Source organism: Nothoprocta perdicaria, unplaced genomic scaffold (genome assembly GCF_003342845.1).
Source record: "Nothoprocta perdicaria isolate Ctin4 unplaced genomic scaffold, notPer1 scaffold_44, whole genome shotgun sequence".
NCBI classification, from domain to species: Eukaryota; Metazoa; Chordata; class Aves; order Tinamiformes; family Tinamidae; genus Nothoprocta; species Nothoprocta perdicaria.
The window spans coordinates 4,007,076-4,030,592 of NW_020455688.1; the positions used below are offsets into that span (position 1 = coordinate 4,007,076).

Sequence of the window (23,517 nt, forward strand, 5' to 3'; positions counted from 1 at the left end):
AAATACCTCTCTAGAGATGCAGCTACCCAGCTAACACATGCAAACACACCTTCCAGGTGTGCAAACACACCTTTGTGCTGGCAGAGGGGTGAGCTCAACAGTGCCTATTTTGGCCATTTAAAGAGGTTTTAGCAAAATACAGATGCCGAAGTCTAGATTAATAAATCTAAGTTAAAGTCTCCAGAAATGCCATCATTGAGCAGTTGCCTGGTACCTAAAACTCTCTGTGCTGGTTCCATATTCAGTACAGCACTTTCCTGGTAGCTGTGTTMGGCTCTGTGCAGAAGAGCTGATTTGGCAAGTGGGAAAGCAGGCAGTTCCTGTATCAGGAGCAGARCAAGCCAGAAATGGGCAGCAGAAATGCTCCCTAGGTTAGGAGCAGGTGGAAAGTGGAAAATCCCAGCTCAACCCTTTGAGTTTGTCCCTCGAAAGAGCCAAATTCTAACTGCGAGCACCGTTTGTGTAGGTGTTTTCTGTAGCACTGCAGAAATGCATTTTGGCCTCAACACATGTCCTGTACGATGGCTGGATTACACTCTTAGAAAACTAATAACTTCTCCTGCTGTGGCAAGGGCAGCCTATTTGGGAACTTCTATTTTAACTGTCCGCTACCTTAAAAACAGCGTTTCTTTAAGATTCTAACCACATAGTTATAAATGTTGTGTTATTTTATAGATTGCCCAGTTCTTTGTTAATAGTAATGATTGTGAACCAATTTTCTCTGCAGAGAAATAGTATCTCAGAGCAAAGAAAAAAAAGGAAAAAGGTGTTTTTTTCTTCCCTAATGTCAGTTGTTTTGACAGCACACACAGCCTCTGGCTCCAAAACCTACTGCTTTCTGTTGAAGAACGTGGTAACTATTTCAGTTCGTACCTGGGGCTGCCTGTAGTCCGAGAGAGGGTACTGCCTGGTGTCGGGTGAATGCTGCCTGTAGTCCAGCAAGGGCGGCTGCCTGTAGTCGAGAGGCGGTGGTTGCTGGTAGTCCATCACTGGAGGGTGCCTGTAGTCCAGCGGCGGCTGCCTGTAGTCTGTTGAAGACTGCCTGTAGTCTGTAAACGGAGGTTGCCGGATATCAGGTTTCACATCCTGCCTTGCTTTTACTTCTGACCTATAACTGAGCAAAACGGTGGCATTTCAGAAGGCAGCAGAACGTGAAAAAAATATGCATTGCTTGTGATACTGAGGACTGCAAGCAAATTGCCTGGCTACAGAATTGCAGAAAACACATTTTCACAGATAAGCAAAACTTCCTAGGATAAACCGTAGAGGCATCCAAAATCAGTGACCACTCCTGAGATGTGGGCATAAGCAATTTTCACTCAGGTCATTCTCTGCAATTTCCGAGTTTATATCAGTGGGATTGGGATTAGGCTCGGAGGAACAGGAGCAGCATCAGAATCCCACTTATCTTGACTAACTGAAAGAAGAAACTGCATTAAAAAAATACACATTGCAAAATAATCCACTGAGTTTATGAAGTGCTTTTTCCAGAAGGAAGATTTCTATAAAGTAAACAAAAAATCAGTGCAGACACTGGCTATCCCCTGCATTTTATTGACACAAGCTRTTATTACTGTGAATCTCTTACAATTCAATGAGGATAAATACTTYGYGCWAGTCATTACCTTTTCAATRAAAGGTACTCTTTGATACAACATCKGTTAACATAAAATAYWCTGCACRTTCCCTACAATATTGTCTGGCYACAAGCCCTAACAGGTCATACTAGTAGCTACTCACAGAAGTGTCATAGTGTAAAAGAAGCAAAAAATTGGTTCACAAAGTGTTAATACAAATATCATTCTAATTAACAGCTGGTTGAAGGAAGTTGGTTMCCAACATTTCAAAGAAAATTTGACTCTCTGTAGTGCAGAAATTAGTTTCTGAGATGGAGAGGAATGGATTCCTTACCACGCAGTGTGGTGATTCCCTTTTCCCTCCAAATCCTTCCTGCCTCTAAAAGKGAAATCAGTGCACAGTGTCACTTCTTACCTCGTTTTGTAACATGCTGAATGGGCCTTAAAGGAAATCCTGAACACATTTAGTAAGGTGCTTCTGTAACAGCAGTTTGAGTTAGGTTTAGTAAAATATGTCATGATAGACATCTYTACAGTTTAACCACAGGGGCAAAAAATTTTATTTTAATTTATATATATATTTCAGACTCTGTTTTAATAAGGAAGGGTCTGGAAGCTTTTTGGCCATCAAGTGACCATGTGCATATAGATAATCATACAGCACAGGGAGGTGTATAGATTGTGAAAGGGATTTTGAAACAAATCTATTAAGTTAAACTCACTTGACACCTTGAATGACACCAGCATTTTTGTTCATGTTAATTTACCTCTGAAGAGACAACGCTCAACAAGCTAAACATTTCATAATGTTTCAGATCTAGCATTTCAAAACTTTGCTATTTGATTGGTACAGTTGCAGTAACATTACGGCAGGTTGTCCTACACACTAGCTTTAATTAGCTGGATGTCTCCACCAGACAAGAARGAAGCAGAGCTAGTTGCCTGGTACTGCCTGACTTTCCTGAGAAGAAGAAAACATTCCACTGCCACACACACTCTTAAACCCCATACATGGCATCTATAGAAAGACCTGCACAAATACATGCAATCCTCTTATCTTCTTTACTTCGTAGCATGATCTGTTGTAACAAGAAGACTGAAAGCAAACAAGCTTACTGCATCACAAAACCCCATGAATATGGAAAGGAAAAATACCAGTTATAATTCCTAAAGATTTTATATATCATTATTATTCTTTGACRCAAAAGCAATATATGTACAGGTTGCAAACTGACTTATAAAATGTGGTGAAATGTCAGCCAGGAAAAATGAACTTTTTTTCTGGAACAAGAATCATCCTTRGGCAGGTTCCCCACGTACAGCTGCACCTTAGAGGATGATGCTTTTATTTACCATGGTAGTCACTGTAGTTCTTGTTAAATATGTAAATAATGACATTATCAATTATAGYTTATGCATTTCAATAAAACTATTACAGAACTTGTTTTTTGCAAATGTAATTAATATAGTTTACAGATCTCTTCTGAAAGCTCCCAATTCACTAGACATTCATTATTGGCTTACAATAGCCCAGGGAGGTTCTTGTGAAAGTTTTGCATGGGATTTGGACCAGAAGCACATCTTTCTTAGGAGGTGACAACTTCTGGAGAAGTATCTGATAAAATAACAAAGGAAAGAAATTTGAAAAGTGTGAAAGTTATTTATTTTAGTCAAGTGAAAAAGGTACATCTGTTAAGCAAGGTGAATTCGGATGCTCAGTGCCTGAATCAACTAAATACAAGTACTTCTGAAAGGAAAAGGTTTTATAGCTGGCATGTAATACATTGGGGATGAGGGTCCTGATGAGTCTCGTTACTTACTGGAGATGAGCACAGAGAGAGTGGATTCATCCTCCTTTAACAAAAAACAATTAATCCACAGACTAAATAGCTCTGATTGGAGAACAAGGAGAGTTAAATATATAAATATTGCTAAGCCAAAGTCTGCTTTAAACACATGTAGCTAATGCAGGTGCCAACGCGTTCCCCCCGGCCAGCCAGGCGCCGGGCGCCGCTCTCACCTGTTCTCGTGTCCCTGGAGCTGCAGGGGCTGCGGCGGCGGCGGCGGCCCGCCGGGGCTCTGCGTCCCGCCGGGGCTCTGCGTCCCGCCGGGGCTGTGCGGCTGCGCCAGCGGGCTCTGCTTCTCGGAGCCGGGCGCCGAGGCCGGGCTGCTCAGCTCTGCTGACGGCGACGCTGCGGACGAGAGGGCCGTCATGGCGGCGGCCGGGCCGCGCGCGTTTACGGGGTCCCCCTCTCCCCCGGGGAGTTTTGGCCTTGCTGCTTTTGCTATCTGGGCTCGTAATTAGATTTGGGCTCTTGCTGGTAGTCTCTGAGAGGGGAAATCTTGGTCACTCTGGTAATTTCGGTTGACACCTTCATTGTTTAAAACCCAGCTGGACAGGGTGCAAATGCCTCCTATGCTTCATGGTCTTTTTTAAAAGCTAGAAGTATTGATATTTGGAAACTTTTCATTTTGAGTGAACGAGTGATTTTATGGTTTTCACCACTCTCATGGGGTGACAGACTACTGTCACAGACATTGAGGCACCGCTGGGCTTGTGTGGCTCTGGCTGATTTGGTGCTCAACAAGAGTTTCTTCTCTTTCCTATGCCTTTGGGGACAGCGAGTAGCAAAACCAATCTCAAAAAATGCTCCCTAACCAGCTAAACTGATGCTTTATGTCATACATTTGTGCCAAATTACCTGGGATTTGCATAGGAACACCACAGAAACCCAAAGTCCCAAAGTGGGAGTCTRCCCACATGAGGATGGAGGGCTGCTAGGCTCTCCTCAAACTGTATGTTTCTAATGACTCTGTAATTATTTATGTTTATAATTATTTTATAATAATATGGATTCTTCAATAAAAATCTTTCCAATTTAGGCTAAATTGTCAAAAAATCTTGCATATTTGCACTTATAATGCTCCTCATGCAGACAAAAGCAGTGTCTTTGCTAGGCGTAGGTCTTGCACTGCCTATTTTGCATGTGTATGGCGAATGTTCACAGACAGACCTTGGGAATATTGTCCCTCATTTCTACATTACTCTCATAACTATGGATGAACTAGTCAAATCATAAGCTGCTTCTAAAACTGCTTTGCATTTATATGGTATTTTTCACCTAAAGTGCATTACAGATTTCTTAGTTTTTTTTTCCCTAATGCTATAAACTGGGATGCTAATACCCAAAGATAAATGAGGTGTCCAGTGTCACACAGTGTAACAGTGGGGTAGCCAGGCCTAGGACACAAGTTGTTTCTCACCACTAGCACCCAAAGCTCAAAACAGCCCAGGCTGGACATGACCTCTCACTTTGGAGCAGGTTTAGGAGCATCTCCTGAATGGGGCAGGATGGTTGTACTTCTGTACRTTTGGGTAGAATTTGCTCCCTGAATTCATTTAACAAAGTAGGTAAGTGCTCATATTTGTAGTCCCTGGCCAGTGTCAAACCATTCCTCATCCAGTTGCTGGATCCAGCAGTCGGAAGCAGAGACCATCCCACTTCAGTGTGGCTCATTAATTACCCTACTTGYCGTGTGGGCCATTCCCAGCTCTATTACTATTTGTTGCTGAGCTGTAAAGCCATAATCTCACTAACACAGGACTATTCACACACTGGCAGAGTAGCTCTCCAAACCAGAACAACCCCCGCCCTCTGAAACCAAGCCCATAACTCCTAACCACATATCARGTCTCTTGCCTTATCCTCACCCTCCAAAGGAGATATTTTAGGGTTCATTTCTTTCCATCCTTGTGCACTTAYAGTGACAAGTAAGTGTGGAGGGGAAATGACCAAATCAGACCTCTTCCCTGTCATTACTCTTTTGTCACAGGTAATTGAACATGCCCAAGGGTGACACTGGAGTCCCTTGTGAGTCACTTTGTGTAAGAGTTTGGCTTACAGTGAGATAAAAAAGCAAAGAATGACAAAACCCACCTCTCATAGGGTGCTTTTCTGTGCAGTGGAATATTCTTCCAAAAACCAGTAAAACTAACTCTCTAGTAGTCTGTTCTCTCTCACGTTTCTCCGGGGTCTCTTTAAATATCAGCTCATAACTAGAAATASTTTCAAGAATGTGGATTTTATTCTAGCTAGATCTAAGGCCGTAATTTCCATGCACTGTATGTTACAGCTGAGYATGTGAAACAAAAGACGCTCTTTCAAGGGGTGACATAACTCAAGCTAATTGGAGGCTACTTAAAATTTTCTTCCTGTTTTTCAGGGCCATTGACTTACCCTCCTGAGGGATGATGCGGAGTGTTACGCTGAGACCTGCATCTTTAATTAGTTTCACAATATCTGCGTGAGGCATGTTAATGATAGACTGGCCATTCACAGCTAAGATCCGGTCTCCGACTTTAAGTTTTGCACAGCGATCAGCGGGACTTCCATCAATTATCCGCCCTATTTTATGGGGGACAGCTGGACAAGGAAGAACAGTCGCAGTTACCATACGCTGCAATAAGTGATGACGATGTTCGCAAACAAAAGAAAATGGTCTCTTTTGGAAGAAAGCGCCACGTGAATTAAAAAAGTTTGTGCATAAACCAGGCATTCTCACAAAATAATCACTTGCATTAACTCAGTAGAGGTTTCATTAACGATTCAGCACCCAGATGTGCATATATACATGGCATATATGCACGAGGTCCAAAATCCACCCACAGTTTGGCTGGTTTACAAACCTGGCGTGTAACAGGATCGTAAGCGGTTCRGGAGAAGAACAGGGCATTGCAACGCGAAAGGGATAAATGTGCACCACAAGCACAGTCCTAAGTTGCCTCCCACCCCCGGGTTTACCRAATTCCTTTATCTGTACATTGCAGTAGAAGCACCACAGGCGGGATTTACTTCACACACAGATTTCACTACTGAAAACACCCCGGGCTCGCTAAATTGTTCTTCTCCTCCTTTCAGATAAATAGAAATCAGACCAGAGGTTTATTGAGAGGTGTAGCTTTCTGCTTACATATGTGACAGCACGAAGTTACAGCYGATTATGAGCAGCATAGAGACACATTTAGGTATGACAAATAGATACCTGTGCACATACATTCTCAGAACAACTTTGCTTCTCTTTTTGCTCTTTTTTTTTGTGTTTCTCCATGTTTCTGCATGCTGCATGCAGCCTCTTTTTCTCTTGTTCTCTCTTCCCTCATTTTCCAGTGAGTTTTCTGAATGTTGCTTGCAATCTTTCTCCCATTTATTCCCTACTCTCCTGTGTTTTTCTCTAAATTGAACTACTATAGYTGACTCTTCCCTTCATCTAGACTTACAGCATGTGACTTTTTTTTTCTCCTTATTACCCATAAATATGCTTATTGTAATTAAACTTAACYATATGTTCTATTAATATCGTGTTGTAATTAAACTCAACTATGTAGTCTATTAATATTACAAAGGTGAGTGAGCATCCCCTTTCAGTTCTACACTTAAATCTTGGCAAACTTAGCACTAAGTCACTAACCACATCCAATTGGTGTTTAAAAATTTTTTCTTTAAAATAATAAATTAAAATTTCTAACATCTAAAGAGAACTGCAAAAGGCAAAAGGAAACATCAATTAAACAGTTCTGGGAAAACAGCTAGACTATCAGTGCTCACATAAAGCAAATTGTGAACAGGACATGTGTTCAGAATACTCTAGCACCACAAACCAAACTTCTCAGTCCTGTGATAAACATTCCCTGAAGGTGCTGGTGACAAACACATATTGCACATCTTAGGCAAATTCACAACACACACACCTCAAAGTGACTTTTGCTTGTAGCCTGGACAAAAGTGTTGTTCCCAGTGCTAAAAATTAATTTTCTGAGAGCTAAAAATACGAGTACTCTGAGTGCAACCAATAATCAAACTTCATGCTTCTTTACCAGTAAAGCTCAGGCAGGAATACAAATTAAATGATGGCTCTAGCAATACTGACACAATAAGCACACTTTGGAAACGTCTTGCTGCTCAGGAAGTAAACACCCACTTTATATCACACTGTCTAAGACCTTTCTCTACACTAAAATAGATGAAACATGARTAGCCACATTTTGTACAAAACTCACTAAAACGAAAGCTGGAGAAGGAAGGGCCACAAAAGTCTGATTCACCTGCAGATCCACAGAAAAGTGAAGGAGAGAGGAGGAGGAGGAAGAGGAACTTTTCTTCYTCTTTTTCCCCCTTTGAAGCCTCAAGGCCTTTGCATCCCTGAAGGAGGTTTGTGCTCGGGTTGCTCTGGTATTGCCCCAGCCCTTTCATTCCTCCTGTACAATGTGTCAGGGCAACAGTCCATGACTTCCAGAACAAAACTCATCTTCCAAGGTACCTTTTTTACTGAGTTTGGAGGCTTTGTAGTTCAACACATGACCCTGTTATCTTGCTGCATGAGCGCAGAGGTATAGGAGGAGGCCAAGGCTCAGGTACCGATGAAGGCTTGTGAAGGAGATAGGACATCCCAGGGACACCCAGCAACATCCCATGGAGCTTCTAGTGTCCAACGGAGAGCTACCTCTTGGTCTCCTGTAGGGCACAAAGCCCCACCTGAGYTCACACTTGTTGGCTGAGCGGTAGGCTCATGGGACTTATTTTCAGGTACAAGTCAAATGCAGTAGGATGTAGGGATGCATCGGGGTGCAGCATATTTGATGTCCAGGTTGTTCAAGCAGAGAAAATTGATGGTATTCTAGAAAACTTTTAGAAAACTTTTAAGAACCTTTGGAGGTGAAATATTCAATGGGAAGGGATAACAGCTCCTCTCACATGGGATTAATTAAGTAAAAGCTAAGGAAGAAAAGGTAGAAATGAACTGTGAATCTCTGTAATTGAGAAATTTTACTGTTCAGAACGGTCACATCTAAAACTGGTATGGAAGAGCTGTTAAATTGGCAGTATTGAGCAGGTTGAGTGAAGTGGCAGACAAAAATCTCATGTAAAATAATGCAGAATGTTGCCCATGGGGAAAAAATAACCCTAGCTAGACTGAAGCAGGGATGGGCCCTAACTAATTATTATAAGGCAGGAATGGGAACTTGCAAAAAAATGCAGCTAGTTCTCTAAAAGCATCATCCAAGCAAAATGTTAAATASAATTTTAAGAGTTTGAAAAGCCTAGCAACAACTACCGTTAGCCTGTGGTTGTGCACCTACAGTCTGGCTCTTGCTGGCTGTGCCAGTATCTCTGTCTCAAAATGCACAGTATGGAGCTAGCAACGTCTCACAGAAAAGCAGCCTGACAGCGAGGAACACAAACCACGTCTGCAGAAGAGAACGCTACACAAATCTGCAGCTGGGGAAGAGACCACGGGGAGACCCAGAATGATAAAATCAGCAATGCAATGAAGAAGATGAGCAGGACATGGATGTTCACCACTTTGAAGGGCTGTAACAAGTGGGATTACCATGCAGCACATTTCTTTTGTGCTCAGTGGTAACTGTTGCACAGAAGAAGGTACACARGAAGGAATCAGACGTGCTTCCAGCAGCTAGCAGGCTCAAGCTGCAGCCTGAATTGGAGCCTTGTGATTTTGCAGCTGAGGATGTGACTGGAGGGGGCTTGGGGCACTGCAGCCCCCTGGCTCCATCTCTGTGCTCTCATCCAGCACCACCTCCGTGCCTCAGCATCGCGCTTTCCACATCCCACCTTTCATTAGGACTTTGCTATMATGGCTTTTTATTTATTTTTTCTTAGCTCTTGTCTCCAATGGTTTATTTTTATCTGAGCAGAGCAGTTGTTAAATGAACCTTTTAGATGCCTCCGATCGCTTGATGGGTGGTAAAYGAGTCCACCTGCCCTTAAAGATCTGCACTAATGGGTTCACACCTCTTCTGAGATTCATTAACAAGTTGTTACTCAAACATGGATATCTTGAACAGCAACACGTGCCTAGATTATACTTTGTGGAGGATTTGATCCATTTTTTTTCCCCCCACAGAGGTCTCTGAGCAGTGTTTAGTACTTGTTGGCTATGCAAGAATTTCATTATCCAAACCAAGGATGAGCAGAGTGAATAAGCTGCCCTTCTGAAAGGCAGCCCATTTCTTAGTCACTTACACAGCAGAGGAAACAACATGGGTAAAATATTAGGGTAAACTGTAGTTTATATAGACTTGCTTTAAGTGTTGAAAATATGGGGAATTAATGAGACAGTCTATAAGTAAATAAAACATACAGTCCACTGAGGTCTGTTATATATGGTTTTGACCATATATTATCAATTCACCCTAGGTGTACTACTGATGGGATATTTCACATATGAATACAAAAAATATTTCTAGGGCAGGAGYTGTAATCCTAAACCCAAACATCCTGGTGGTAGAGAGCAGCAGTGCAGCAGAAACAGTTCCTCACAACAGATCTCACAAGGGAGCCTATATTTTTCTGCTGTGCACTTACATATATATAAAAAGAGCGACTTCAGGAATATTTGAATCCTGAGAGCACCAGAGCTTCCAGAGTTTTTGATGCCATCAGCCCCTCTCCCTGTGTCTCCCTCTGCTATTTAAAGCACCCGTGTGAGGAGCCCTGGGTGACCCTCCCAGGACGGAGCCAGCGCGAGAAGCTGCTCCGAGCTCACCTCCCAACAAAGCAGGCAGAGGAAACCCCAAAATCAAGAGACAAATCTTAAATCATCATGCCTAGCAGGTGCACAACAACTTCTTAGATTAACTTATTGATAGCTCCAAATCCAAACGCTSAGGGAGCTGGGCCTGTTCAGCCTGGAGAAGAGGAGGCTGAGGGGGGACCTGATCAGTGTGTATAAATACCTCAAGGGAGGCAGKGAGGAGGAGGGGGCTGGCCTCTTTTCAGTGGTGGMCAGYGATAGGACTAGAGGAAAYGGCCACAAGCTGAGGCACCAAAAGTTCCACAGGRRCTTAAGGAAACACTTCTTGACAGTGAGAGTGACAGAGCCCTGGCACAGGCTGCCCAGAGAGGTTGTGGAGTCTCCTTCTCTGGAGATCTTTAAAACCTGCTTGGACGCAGCCCTGTGCCACGTGCTCTAGGTGACCCTGTGTGAGCTGGGGGGTTGGACTMGATGACCTCTGAGGTCCCTTCCAAGCATTCTATGATTCTATGAYTAATACTTTGATAAAATTATCCCCTTTTACTTCAAATTAACAACCTTTCCACTCCTTCATGCTATAGAAAAGACAGCAAGTTCTTGACTTGGTACCTGGGAGCCCCTCGAGTCAGTTGTACACAAAGCCGGAGGGGATCCTGAGTATAAATACTGCTTTTACCTYTTTATATGTCTTTTGCTTTTTTGGAAATAAAAACAATCCCTTCTGAGTTGGGAGACCTGAACATTAGAAATAGCWGATCCTAACAAGATGTTACCAACAGATAACCTTTTTTTTTTTTTTCTTTTACACGCAGGGTTTTCTTCTCTTTATATCTATTCAGAATTTCTAGTCATAAAAGCTGAGATTGGATTTTGTAAAAACTACCTTTCATGTTTTTCCTCTGCATAGTAGCTAAATGTCAGAAATGATCAGTTAAAGGGAAAAGAAATCAAATCTCTATCTATTAAGCCCTCTGGCAGAAAAATTCTTGCAACCTTTTTTTAATGTTAAAGGTAGTAAACCAAGCCAATGAACCATCCTGAGCCAGCAGTCCTTTTCCATGTTATACAGCTGATGACAYGAATATTTATTATGTCCTCAGTTCTCCAAAGGTGCAAGAATTTTCATTCAACCAGCAGGCTCCAGCATATCAGGTTTTAATTGGAAGAGTATACTCAAGGTAAACAGCTGTAATTTAATTGGCTCTCAATAATCTGAAATTCAGGAAGCTTGAATATGGTGCAGTTTCTGTTGGRGTAATTCTAAAATCAAGACAAAATGTTTTCCAGAAATTTATTAGCTAGTTTATGTGGGAATCATTAAAAAGAAGAAAAAAGCTTGYAATATACTTGCAGATGGCAATGATCACTCCTGGTTATAAGATCAAGGAACATACAAATTGAAGCATCCTATCATGGACTGTATCCACAGTCATTTTGCCACAAATGTAAGAAACTAGATGGGACCAAGTGATATGACTTAGAAATCTAAAGATCTAAAGAAGAAATGGGCAGCTAGTGCATGTCAGGTACCTAATTTATCAAAGCAAAAGAGAGTCCTGCCCTGACACTAGCAAAACCTGGATCATCTTCCCAGGCTGGTGCTGGAAAAACTGTTACAGATTTTGATCTTTCAAAACAAAGGAGCAGCTGCACTAAGTACAAGCGACTTTGAAAACTCTGGAGTCAGCCAAAGAGAATGGCATTCTCCATGATTTAATCTCCCAAAATATCCAATACCCAGTTCAATAATTCTTGCCTGTAAACTCAGCAATATATTTTCAGTGATGCAAATAATCTCTTTTGTCTTTGGGGTTATTTCATTGCTATTAGATATATTATTTTGGTTAAAAAAATACAACTGATAAAATAATTTATCTTCCAAATATACAGCCAGTTAAACAACCTGAGAAAGTGTGGTGTTTTTTATAGATGGAAAGGCAGAAAAACAGCCCAAGCCTAAAAATCAAAGCCAGGTAGAAGCAGAAATGAGAGACCAGATTCTTTGCCCCTAAGTCCCACRCAAATTCCACGGGAGAATCTCATTGCAGGTGGTGTTTTCACGGCTCTGTTCAAAAGTTCCCCAAGTCAGGATAGATGGACATCCTACATTTCAAATATTCTGTTTTCCTTAGGATTTGCAGGTTTGTCGCAGGAGATCCTTCCTCCCAGGCACCTCCTCACCTCACGTAAGAGGTACAGGTGAAATTGCAGCACCAAAAACTGTCTCAGATCACGCATTTTGAGTTTATCCTTCATCAAGAAGCTGTTCTTTATCTCTAACCTGCAAGGAGTTCAAAGCTACTTATTTCAGAACACTGTTTTCTGCAGTCATCAGAGGCTTATCTTGGATCTGTGGTTTTTAGTTCAGCCTGTGTGTTTTGAGAAATCTGAGAAGGCTCTCTCATTAGGCCACTGCTATCATGTTTTTAAAACCCAGCAGTCATTGGCATATGCAGTGTATGGGCAAATGAAATCTATAATTCCTCTTTTACTAAACCAGAGAGAGATTATAACAAGTAAGCACAGCCTTCTGCCTTCACTTCTTTAAACCGCTTTTTTTTTAATTATTTCTATATTTGAAATTTATTTGCACTTCATAATTATGCTAACTGCCAGTGTTTGCTACTGTAAAATTCACAGTAATATTGCCAAAATTTTCCATTTTCAGCGGAAGTTGCCAGTTAGCAAGATCTATTTGCAACATATGGTTCCTTATACTTTCTCCTTCTACATCCTTTTCTTTTTTTCTAGAAATATTAGGACGTTAGGAATCTCTAGAGGGCCACAAGTTCTGTTCTTAAAAGCCTGCATCCCAAACACAAGCGAGGGAAAAGCAAGAGTAGCAGCCTACGTAGGTAAGAAAAGTGAATTTCTTAATATGCTGGGACAAGTTCATGGGGGAATTTTCTTTTGGCCATTTCCAGCTGACTGCAAGTGCTTCTCCATGGSATGCAGCACACTACGGAATATCATCCTAAAGGTAGTGTAACAGGAAAGTTAACTAACGCGTGTTTGGGTGTGGGAGCTGCAGGATGACGCTTGATCCCATCACGTCACGTGGTGGCATGTTGGAGAGCTGCATTTCCACAGCCTGCACATGCTGCCTGTGGTGGGACCTTGCAGCGTCAGAGGAGGTATCTCGTGAGCAACCCTCCCTTGCAGAGCCACACACACTGTGGCTGCTCATTCCTGGAGAAGCATGGATGTTTTCCTCAGGATTGGACTTCAGCCATAGGTTGGCTTTTGTTCAGTGCAGCCACCGAGCTCTGCTAGTGAGCAAGGACCCCTAAAGCCGGAAGCCCCTTAATGCTGGGGGACAATGTGGTGGCCTGGGAAGACTCCTAGATAATGCAGCCAGTAGCCACCCCAAAATCGAAAAATTAATATTTGCAATTTCTAAGCCTTCAGCTAAATAGTGACTCTGAGTCCTTTAAAGAAACACCACTGGGGTTGTCAAAGTTTTGACAAATTATGGGCAGCCTGCAAAGCAATAGAAAGTATGAAGAAAGGTCAAATTTAGGAGGCCTGTTTAGTCAGAGGGAGAGCCGAGGCACCCTTTTATGTGGGATAGGGTCTGGGGGGAGGCRTAATAAACAGCATTTGGGTCAAAGGAAGTTAATCCTTTCATTAGGAACAGGTCAGAGCCTGGCCAGGTGAATTTTCTTTTTTTAATCTCTTACCACTCTAAAAGCCTCTGCACTAGGCAAAATGATTTGCTCCTGGATGTACCACTCAGGCACAGTTCTTTATTTATCCATTTTATCTTCTTTTACTGATATATTTTTGAAGCATGGCTGATCTTGTCTGTGCCCCAACTTTGCCCTGTGAAATCGTTTCATTCAATCCTTGTCACTCTTTTTCCTCTCCTGATCTGAACTGTATCAGAACTGTAGGTTGGTATAAGATAATCCACTGTGCTGAGTTAAAGAATATTCCAAGTAATGCTTTGATATAGGAAAGAGAAATTTTATGTCATTGGAGAACACAGGAAAAGAATTGTGCCACAAGCCTTGGATGTTTAAGCAAGTATCAGTAAGTCAAAACTATGTCCAGATCTAAAGACTGGCTGCAAGCTACTTAACAGGAATTTATTAAAATGACAGCTACAATTCTACCTATCACAAAATGTGAAAAAAAGAATCTGTTCCCTAATTACAGCCATAGTCTTCCCTTATTCTGTGCAGGCAATCAAGGGTGAAAAAAATGCCCTCAGAGGATGCTGCAAATTTCTGCAAAGCAAAGGCAGGTCTGGAAATGAACAGTGACAAGGTAACCCTTGCAAAGCTTGTCAAGAGAAAACATGGCCAAGTGTGTGAGCGTGCTCGAACCAGAATGACATCCTGAATCTGGGAAGCTCCTGACTGTCTTGTGGTGTTTTTGTGGGACAGAGGGAATGGGGAACATTCCTAATGGGCTGTGTGGGAGCAGGGCAGTGGGCATGAGCCCACTCCTCACCAGAGAGGATGGGAAAAGATGGGATACTCGRAGTGTTGCTGGTTACTCTTAGCAGAATGGACATGGAGCTTCAGAGCCAGTTACCACTCGCCTGGCAAACTCCCATGGAGCAAACTTTCGTGCTCCCTGGGAGCCCCAAGCCAAGTGCAAAGCAGGAAACCCAAGGACTTGCAGCTCTGAGGCCAGCCATTAACTGCTTAAGTTTATGTCATGTCTGTAGAGCATCTTTCAGTGCAAGGCGGAGATTCTTGAGCTAACAACAAATGGACTAACTCTGAAATCTGAAGCATAAGAATTACAGCACAACATTTCATGACATTAATGTACCATTGCTGTGAAAAGCAAGTGCCTACTAAGACATTTAACACAGTGTCATACAAATCCATATTTAGATATTGATATATTATACCTCCTATGTCCAGGACTGTCCAGAGTCATCTAGGGAGTCACATCAGGATGCTCAAGCTTTATCCAGTCTGGTCTTGAAAACCTCTCAAGATGGAGTCAGGCTACATAACCTTCCCGAGCGGCCTGAGGTTTGACTGACCTCACAGGGGAAAAAAACTTCTCCACACATGCAGTCTGAACCTCTTCTTTCAGCTTATGACCACTGCCTCTCACCTCCCACCACACACTCCCACTGTGTCCTCTGGATGCCCTCTCTGTAGACACAGGTAGGCTGCTGTCAGGTCCCCCCAAAGCCATCTTGTCTCCACACTGAAGAGGCCCTGGTTCCTCAGCCTCTCCTTATAGGGACAGGGCTCCAGCCCTGACCGTTGTGGTGGTCCTCCACTGAACTCGCTTCAGTTTATTGGTACCTTTCTTACATTGAGGAGGTCGTATTTTATAGGGGGATAAGTGCTTCTCCTCAATATATCTGTCATGATGCTGTTAATATAGCACAAATTAGTCTGAGCAAATAAATATTAGGTAGAGAGGACCCTCCCCTTAAAATCCAAGTGATCAATGATTTTTAACTTGTTTTTATTACTGATGAGAAAGACTGATTTTCACCTTTTTTTTTTTCACTACATTTTTGGATCCGAATCTATATGGAAGAATCTCTTTTGCTATGTTACTGTCTACAACAAATTGAACATTTTTGGTCCTTTGCTGTTTTTCTAAACTTAAGATTTGAGAGCTCTTTGAGAGATTTGTAATTCAATACAGTTATTATTTTAATAAATTCACTTATTTCCTCAGCAGACTGTCATTTTCATTGGAGGTATCCAACTGAAGTTCAACAGTGGCTACCTATGTACTTGCTTGGGGRCAGAAATGGTGTCACCATCACAACAGTATGTTGGAGGGTAGGAGATGAAGTAGGATCTTGAGCCTGGCCCCATAATTTTTGKTTTTTATCCCTTTCTCCTCTCCTCTTCATCTCCCCCAAAATAAAATTCACGACCAGCTTACTGATTAATATGTATGTATCTCAGTGCCCTCTATGGATTTTTTTTTATCTCATCTTCTGCAAAGAACTTCAAGTTGGCTATTATATTCAATAAAGTGAAGACTCAGAGTCCCAAGTGGCTAATTATCCATGATTTTGTTACAATATTATTTCTAGCAATCTTATGGTATTTTAAAATTCAGCTGAGGTAATATGAAAAGCAACACTTCAAATAACTGCATGATCATGAAATATAGTGAAGATGTTTTCTGAGATCATTTGCAATTGTCAGATATAGCTTTCCCCATACACTCTTATTCATTTTTCTCTAATTAATTTAGAACTGTGAAATCTGGTCCTAAAAGCTGAAATTTTTTTTTTGTTTCCTCATGAACGGGTTTGAGGCAAAAGAATTGTTTCTGAAAAACATCTTTTGAATGCAAGGAAAAGACTGCATTAGGCTATAACTTGCAAATTGTCAAATTTTCTCCCTGGTCTTAATTTTTCAGAAGTGGTTAGTGTTCATAGTTTCAGATGGATTTGGTGGGAGGTGTGGATATCTCTCAAAACAAAGTGTTTAATTCTCCTCCATCCAATGGACTCAGTTCAACTGGGTAAATGTAGGTGTCTAGTGCCATTCAAATTACAAATGGGCCTCTCTGCCTGTAGCTACCATTAAAAAGGGTGTGAGTCTCTTCTAGGTGCTATATCATATTTGTCCAAACTCTTTTCAGACGTCTCACATATGGAGGACATCCTAAACAGCACTAAATGCTGGAGCAATAGGCAGAGAGGAACCTCATGGARTTGAGCAAGGGGTAGTGCAAAGTCCTGCACCTTGGGACGAATAGCTCCATGCACCAGGACAGGCTGGGGGCTGATCTGCTGGGAAACAGCTCTGTGGAGAAAAGCYTAGGGTCCTGAACATGAGAAAGCAATGAGTCCTTGTGGGAAGGAAGTCCAGTGGCACCTGGGGCAGCATGAGGCAGCGCGTTGCCACCAGGACAAGGGAGGTGATTCTTTCCCCCCACTCAGCACTGATGAGGACACATCTGAAGTGGAGTCTGGGACTCCCCAGTACAAGACAGATATGAAGGTACTGGAGAAAGTCCAGCCTCCAAGAGGCTCAAAAATGATAAATGGATTGGAGCATTTGTCATACAAGAAGAGCTGAGAGAGCTGGGTCTGTTCAGCCTGGAGATAAGAAGGCTCAGGGGGATCTTATCAGTGTGTATAAACATCCAGCAGGAACATGTAAARTGGACAGATCCAAATTCACAGTCACAGGAAGAGAAGCAGTGAGCACAAATTCAAACACAGGAAATGCCATTTGAACACAAGAAAACACTTGACTGTGAAAGTGGCTGAACATTGGAAAAACTTGCTCAGAGAAGTTCTGATCTCCCTCCTTGGAGATCTTGGAAGATCCAACTGGACATGGTCCTGGGCGATCTGTCCGAGCTCACCCTGCTTAAGCATGGGTTGGACCAGACGGTCTTTAAAGGCCCCTTCTAACTCCAGCTCTTCTGTGATTCTGTGAATTTATGTATTATCTACAGTTCAGCCAGTTAAAAGATTAACCTCCCTGTCTCACTTTCTAATTGACTTTCTAGCTGCCTCATCAATATCCTAGCCAAATAATTCCAATTATAGAGTTTTCTTTGATCTCAACTTTCATGGCAAGTTTCTGAACTTCCTCATAATAAATAAGTGTAATTCAGCAGCAGATGGCGGGAATTGTTTGTTGGTTACCTGCAGTGTCTCTTCGGGATAAAGGATCAGAGAAAATCTACTTTGTGGATGACTTTCACAGTACCTTGACAGTAAAAAGAGTGTTTAAAAAACAATGCCTCAGAGGCCAGAAAAACCTTTGGTTTTGTCCAAGATACAACAGAAAACCAATGGCTCTGGAAGTGACATGGAGAGTCCCTTCAGCTTTAATCAATGCAACCATGCAGAGATTAGTAAGCAGGTGTCAGGTTTTAGTTCATTTTCTTTTACTTGGAGACAAATGGGGAAAATAAAAGCTGAAAAATGTGATTACTTACTTATCGTGGACCCCGATTCAGGCCTGTTCAAGGAGCTGATGATCACAAAGCCAAAGCCTTCGTTCTCCTTGCGGTGGATCACAACATCGCTGGTTTGGAGGCTGTGAGAAGCAAAGCCCTCTGGGGGTGTAGCATTACTGCTAGAGACAGCGTGATTACTGTTAGCATAAGTAGCATAGTCACTTCTTGGAGAACTGTGGTGTGTAGACACCGAGCCTGGGCTTCTGCCATTCTCTGGGCACGGTTCTCCTAAAATATAAATCAAATCAGTATTACATTCTGCTCAGTGGCTCCACGACTTACAGTACATTTGCTAATGCAACACGAATACAGTCGACTGTCTATAGCCAGACTACTGTAAATATTAAACTAGGAACCATAACATATGCAGAGAGACAGGAATCTACATGATTATGCAAAGCATTCAAGGGCAATCAAATAAAACAAGCATGAATACTCACTGCTAAGCTAGCTAAAAGAGAGGAAAGGGAACTGCTGTAAGAAGCAGTGGCTATCCTCTGGACTGCAAAATCGTTAGCAAGCACTATGGTCTTGTCTACTAGCTGTTCTGTCATCTAGAGGAAAATGTGACATCTAATGCAATATAAATTTTTGTTTGGATTAAAAGAATTTAAGCAGGCAGCTAAAAGAGAGTCATTAGGATTAGCTGCATAATGCTCTTTATAGCATGTTGATCAGCGTGCTCAAAAGACATATGGAGCAGAGTGGTTATACAATGAAAAATAATCACAAATAGTTTTTTCTGTGGGTGTAGTCACAGAAGCAGAGCTCATTTAAAGACTGGGAGATGCTCTGGTGTGAATGAGTTGAAAAGGGGAGATGTGAAAACGGAGTCCATACTTCAGCAGTTCTTTATAGTAACAGGAACATGGAACAAGTTAAATCTTGTGGGATTAAACCATTTTTTTTTTAATATAAGCATTGCGGAAACCCAAAACAGTAAAGTTACGCCTTTAGATGAGAAGAAGATTTTTATTCCTTCAGGATCTAAGCTGTTTACACAAGTCATTATTATTTAATGGCAATTTTAAGATGCAACTTTCAGATAAATATGAGAAATACATTTTCTGTTCACAGCTGTGAGAGTGGTAGAGTCATTCTACAGAGCACACGAAGAGCTCACACATACACACACACAGCCTAGGAAGAGAGCTTACAAGTTAGACCTTCACTGTGTATACATTAATAAAATAAACATCATCCAAGGACAGGCTGTTGTTTTCTCAGTCAGGTGTGTCCTTTAGCAGTCCTTGTGCAACTACGAAATAAAGTGATTAGAGAGAATGAGGAGGAAGAAAAACAAACAATTATTATACCGCTACATTAGAATTGAAAATCTCCAAGAATCATTGAACCAAGTCTGCAACTAAGTGCCATAGTTGGTGACAAGAGAGATCTCATTTTCTGGCTGTCATGTTTCAGAAAGCTGAAAACTGTTTTTGTCAGTGTGGCTGCAACAGAAAGGAAATTATCTTACCCTGCTGAATGACCAAGGCTGGCTTGGCCCTAAATGAATGAACTGAATGCCATTAAGTATAGGAAAAGAAAGATAAAGGAGGAAAYGTTTAAATRTCATTTGATTATCAACCATACCATAGATATGTATCAGAAAAATTACATGTTGCTTCCGTCTRTGAAGAGATGGCATTGTACAATTCCTGTTTCCAGAATACCACACTCACCCAATCACATTTTCCCACAGCTTGAGCAGGGTCATTACCTGCTCCAGGTTTGGGGAAGGGAGCTGTGCAAAGTGGTAGCTGGAGCTGCATGAGCTGTTCGGAAGGGAGGTAAGAAAGCCCCAGAACCTTTGCTGTGTACATTCATATTAGTGCAAAGATCACATTAAAGCTGATATATTAAAATTAATTTTTTTTTCRGTTACATCCCACATGGCTCATTTTTAATTATTTTTTTCCCACAAAGCATACGTTGCAGCAGCTCTGGGAATGACGAAGCATTAGTGAGTCGCACCCRATATCGCCCAGCGCGGTGCTCCGAGGCCCGGGAGAACCTCGCAGTGCTTCGCTCGCTCGCCCTGGAGCCGCCTGGCGCGGGGAAGGCGCGACCCAGGTGCCCGGAGCATTACCTTGGTTATTGGCCACTTTCCTAGCGCTGGGGGAGCTGCGAGGGGGCGTCGCGCCGGGTGCAAGGGGAGCTTTCTGGCTGCAGGACTCTGGAGTCAGTAACAGAAGAAAGTCAGTGCCGGCAGCGCCGCGGCGGGAGCGGGATGCGGAGCAGAGGGGAGCAGGGTGGGAGCCACAGCAGGGGCTGGCGCGGAGGYGGCGGAGCGACAGGACAGGCTGGAAACGGGCTCATTTCTGATCCCTCGCTGGGGTGCACTGACCACACGCATTTTATTTTATAGGCAACTAAATAAATTTCCTCAAATAAGCAAAGATTTTAATGGAACTGGAGCAGAGTCTCTGATTAAAACTTTAATAGCCAGACGTTTCCCAAAGTCTCTTTTTTTTTCACAAATTGACATTGAGCTAGTCTAAAGGTTTTAGTTGCTTCAGATTCTTTGTATCGCTTTAAACTTATATTCTGAATAATATATTTGAATTATTAATACATTAGCATATTATATGAATAATATTTTCTGCTTACGGGGTGGACTCTGTCCTGCTCCTTGTAGCTGTTGCTGCAGCTCAGGAAGGTTTTTAKGCAGCTTGCATTGAAGTCAGCGGGAAAAACTCCAAATGACATCAGTGAGACCAGAAATGGGCTTTAAACATGTACAAGTGTGAAATGAGTCCTTGCCTCAGACAGTTATGGTCTTTAAGCCTTTCTCTGATGGCTTATTCACACCGCCAGCTCTAGCTTAGGTGGACATGCTGTCCCAAAAGGGCACACAAGAGGAGACAGCACAGACCRAGACAGCATGGGACAAATCCAGAGCACTCATGATCACCACACTGGGGCTGCTGATGTTATTTCCACTTCCAAAGGAAACAACACTCAGCTGTAGCAATTTTGTCACAGAAATGAGAGACAGACACCTTTTTTTTTCAAATGACAATTCATTTTCACCATTTTTTAAAAAAATATACAGCATTCTTTGTGCCAAGAGCATTGATTTCTATTATTCTTTCTCCCTTTCCCCCATCCTCTCCACTCACCTGCAGAGAGCACTTTTCTCCTCACAGTAAGGTTCACTTGCCCGTTTCGGGCAGCGTTATGCATAAGATCAATCACGTATCGGTGGGTTTTTCCAGCCACTGGAATCCCGTCTACGTACACCAGCTCATCGCCGGGATGGAGGCGACCGTCTCTGTCTGCCGAGCCCATTGCAATCACTGCTCCGATCAGAATCTAGGGACAAAAGGAACAAAACCCTGTAAAAATCACACTGAGGGCACTCACATACACAGCCACACATTTTGTCGCATGGATATTATAGTGATTCCCCTTTTCTGTTGAAATTAAGTTAGTGATTCAGATTCTGTGCTTGACAGACACCCTCTTGTTCTGCAGATGTGGTTGAAGATGTTTTCTTACCTCTGGCAAGAGGGTATGATGTTTCTAATCTGGCAGGAACGATATACCCGAGACTCCTGATCTCAGCGCTATCTATACTTGCAATCTTTAAATCAAGACACTTAAGTAATGGTGAATTTCTATAGATAACATGATGCAGAAGATCTAAATAGACAAATAGCATTCAAAGCTCCTTTGACTTTAAATTACTAAAGCTACATATTACTTATCTAGGGTTCCCAATATCTGCACAATATAAATAACTGGGTGAAAAAAACCCCAGTGTGGCTAGTAGAAGTGTCCCTACCCACACAGTTTGCTTCAGGATCCCATGTGGAGCCTTGAGGATTTTCCCCAGCTCTATTTGGTTCACTTTTGCTTCCAAAGGGTGAGAGAAAGAAAACAAGGTACAGCTCTTCCCTTCTTCCTGGCGGTCTACGATTCCTGTTAAGCCATGCAAGGCTGAGTTCCCAGAGCTGTTCTTTTAGGTTYTCCACTCTGTTCTTCAAACAGTGAAAGAATATACATCAAAGCTTTGAAAAATGCTTTGTGTAAATTCCAGCTATGAAATATACATTTAGGCTCTTCTACCAGGCAATAAAAACTGCTCAAAGCTCTGTTAGACAGATCTCCAGAAAGAACTCTCAGAACCTCGCATCTGCAAATCTCAACGGAGTAAGAACTTCTGGGAGTTATTTTGGAAGGAAATGGATGTTAGCTTGTGGCAGCTTGGAAGATTTGTAGGGAGTAACTTGCTCCTGGTTTTTATTATCTGCAGTTTCTTTGTAATTGACTCAAGGCTGACAAAGTATTGAACGGTTTGTTCATCTCTACTTCTGGAGAAACACAAGTGCAGCTCACAGCATGGTGGGCCATCAATACCTCCTGCAAAGTCCCCCAAACTCCTATTGGTTTTGACTGGTCTAAATAATCATATCTGATCTTTTCCTTGWCTACATCCATGGTGGAAAGTGCCTCTGGAACTGATATCAGTGCTGGAGCTGACAGTCACTCTCTTTGTGATTCTTGATAATCATTTAACTTTGTGATGCAGTGTSTCTGCATAGAACACAGTTATTTCACAAGTACATAGTAAAATTAAGAAACAGACATAGAAGATGTGATTCATCTCACCTAACTTTAAGTGTCTGTGATGTTTAAATTTAAGCTAATCATCTGAACCTGTTGTCTAATCACTGAGAAAAATGGGAACTCCTAAGGTGTGGTTTGTATTATCCTAATGCTTTTCGGACAACTTCATAACATCTTAGAAATAAATGTCTCTGACTTAACATTTATCACTAGAGATATCAAAACATGAATCTTGTAAGCATTTAATTTTAAATTAGACAAATCCAAGGCAAACTGTTTGGATGAGGAAAAMACTCAGGCTAAATCTGTACATGTTCCTGTGATTTGCAGGAGCTATTGAGCTATATGAATGTATCCAAAATACTTCCCCCCTTAGGAACAGTGATTATCAAAGTCTGTACAAAGCCAAGTTATGAACTGGTTGTAACCTTCCAGTGATGGTTCTGAGCAAGGTTTGGGGCGTGTGTCAGCACCATGTACTGTTAAAATTCACTGTAATATAGCCAGACTATTTTAAACACCTCAAGTTAATGACAAATGTAATAAATATATCTGGAGGAATGATTTTATGAGATTTGAGAAGGACTCCCACAATCTAGATGCTTGAAATATCACTATAAATGTAACTCTTTCCTTCAGGAACCATCTTTGCACTTATATATAAGCAAGGTGGAGTATTCTGAGGTGCCAGCTAATATAGGCAAACTCTGCTACAATCCCTCTATAGCATCTATCTCATTATTTTAAAAATACTTTATGCAGATCCTACTTCTCTGAGAATTTTCTTGCGTTGTGCTGAAGAAGCCATACTCCTTTTCAGAAACAAAAGCACAGAGACCAAAGGCACTGAAAGCTTCCTTTGCTCTGTGTTATCTGGCTGCACAGTGGGAGAGTGGAA

General features: G+C 42.0%; 1 protein-coding gene across 5 annotated transcripts in view; it reads right to left on the reverse strand.

Moving 5' to 3' along the window:
• The window catches only part of MAGI2 (membrane associated guanylate kinase, WW and PDZ domain containing 2), a 674,980-nt gene that overhangs the window by 38,096 nt on the left and 613,367 nt on the right, over window positions 1–23,517 (reverse strand). For all 5 annotated transcript variants that reach the window (XM_026046375.1, XM_026046373.1, XM_026046374.1 and 2 more), the window contains 5 exons: window positions 21,170–21,362; window positions 18,027–18,275; window positions 5,816–6,001; window positions 3,598–3,769; window positions 874–1,114 (listed from right to left, as the gene is read on the reverse strand). In XM_026046375.1, coding sequence (XP_025902160.1) covers window positions 874–1,114; window positions 3,598–3,769; window positions 5,816–6,001; window positions 18,027–18,275; window positions 21,170–21,362 — 1,041 coding nt within the window. The remainder of the gene's footprint in view (window positions 1–873; window positions 1,115–3,597; window positions 3,770–5,815; window positions 6,002–18,026; window positions 18,276–21,169; window positions 21,363–23,517) is intronic.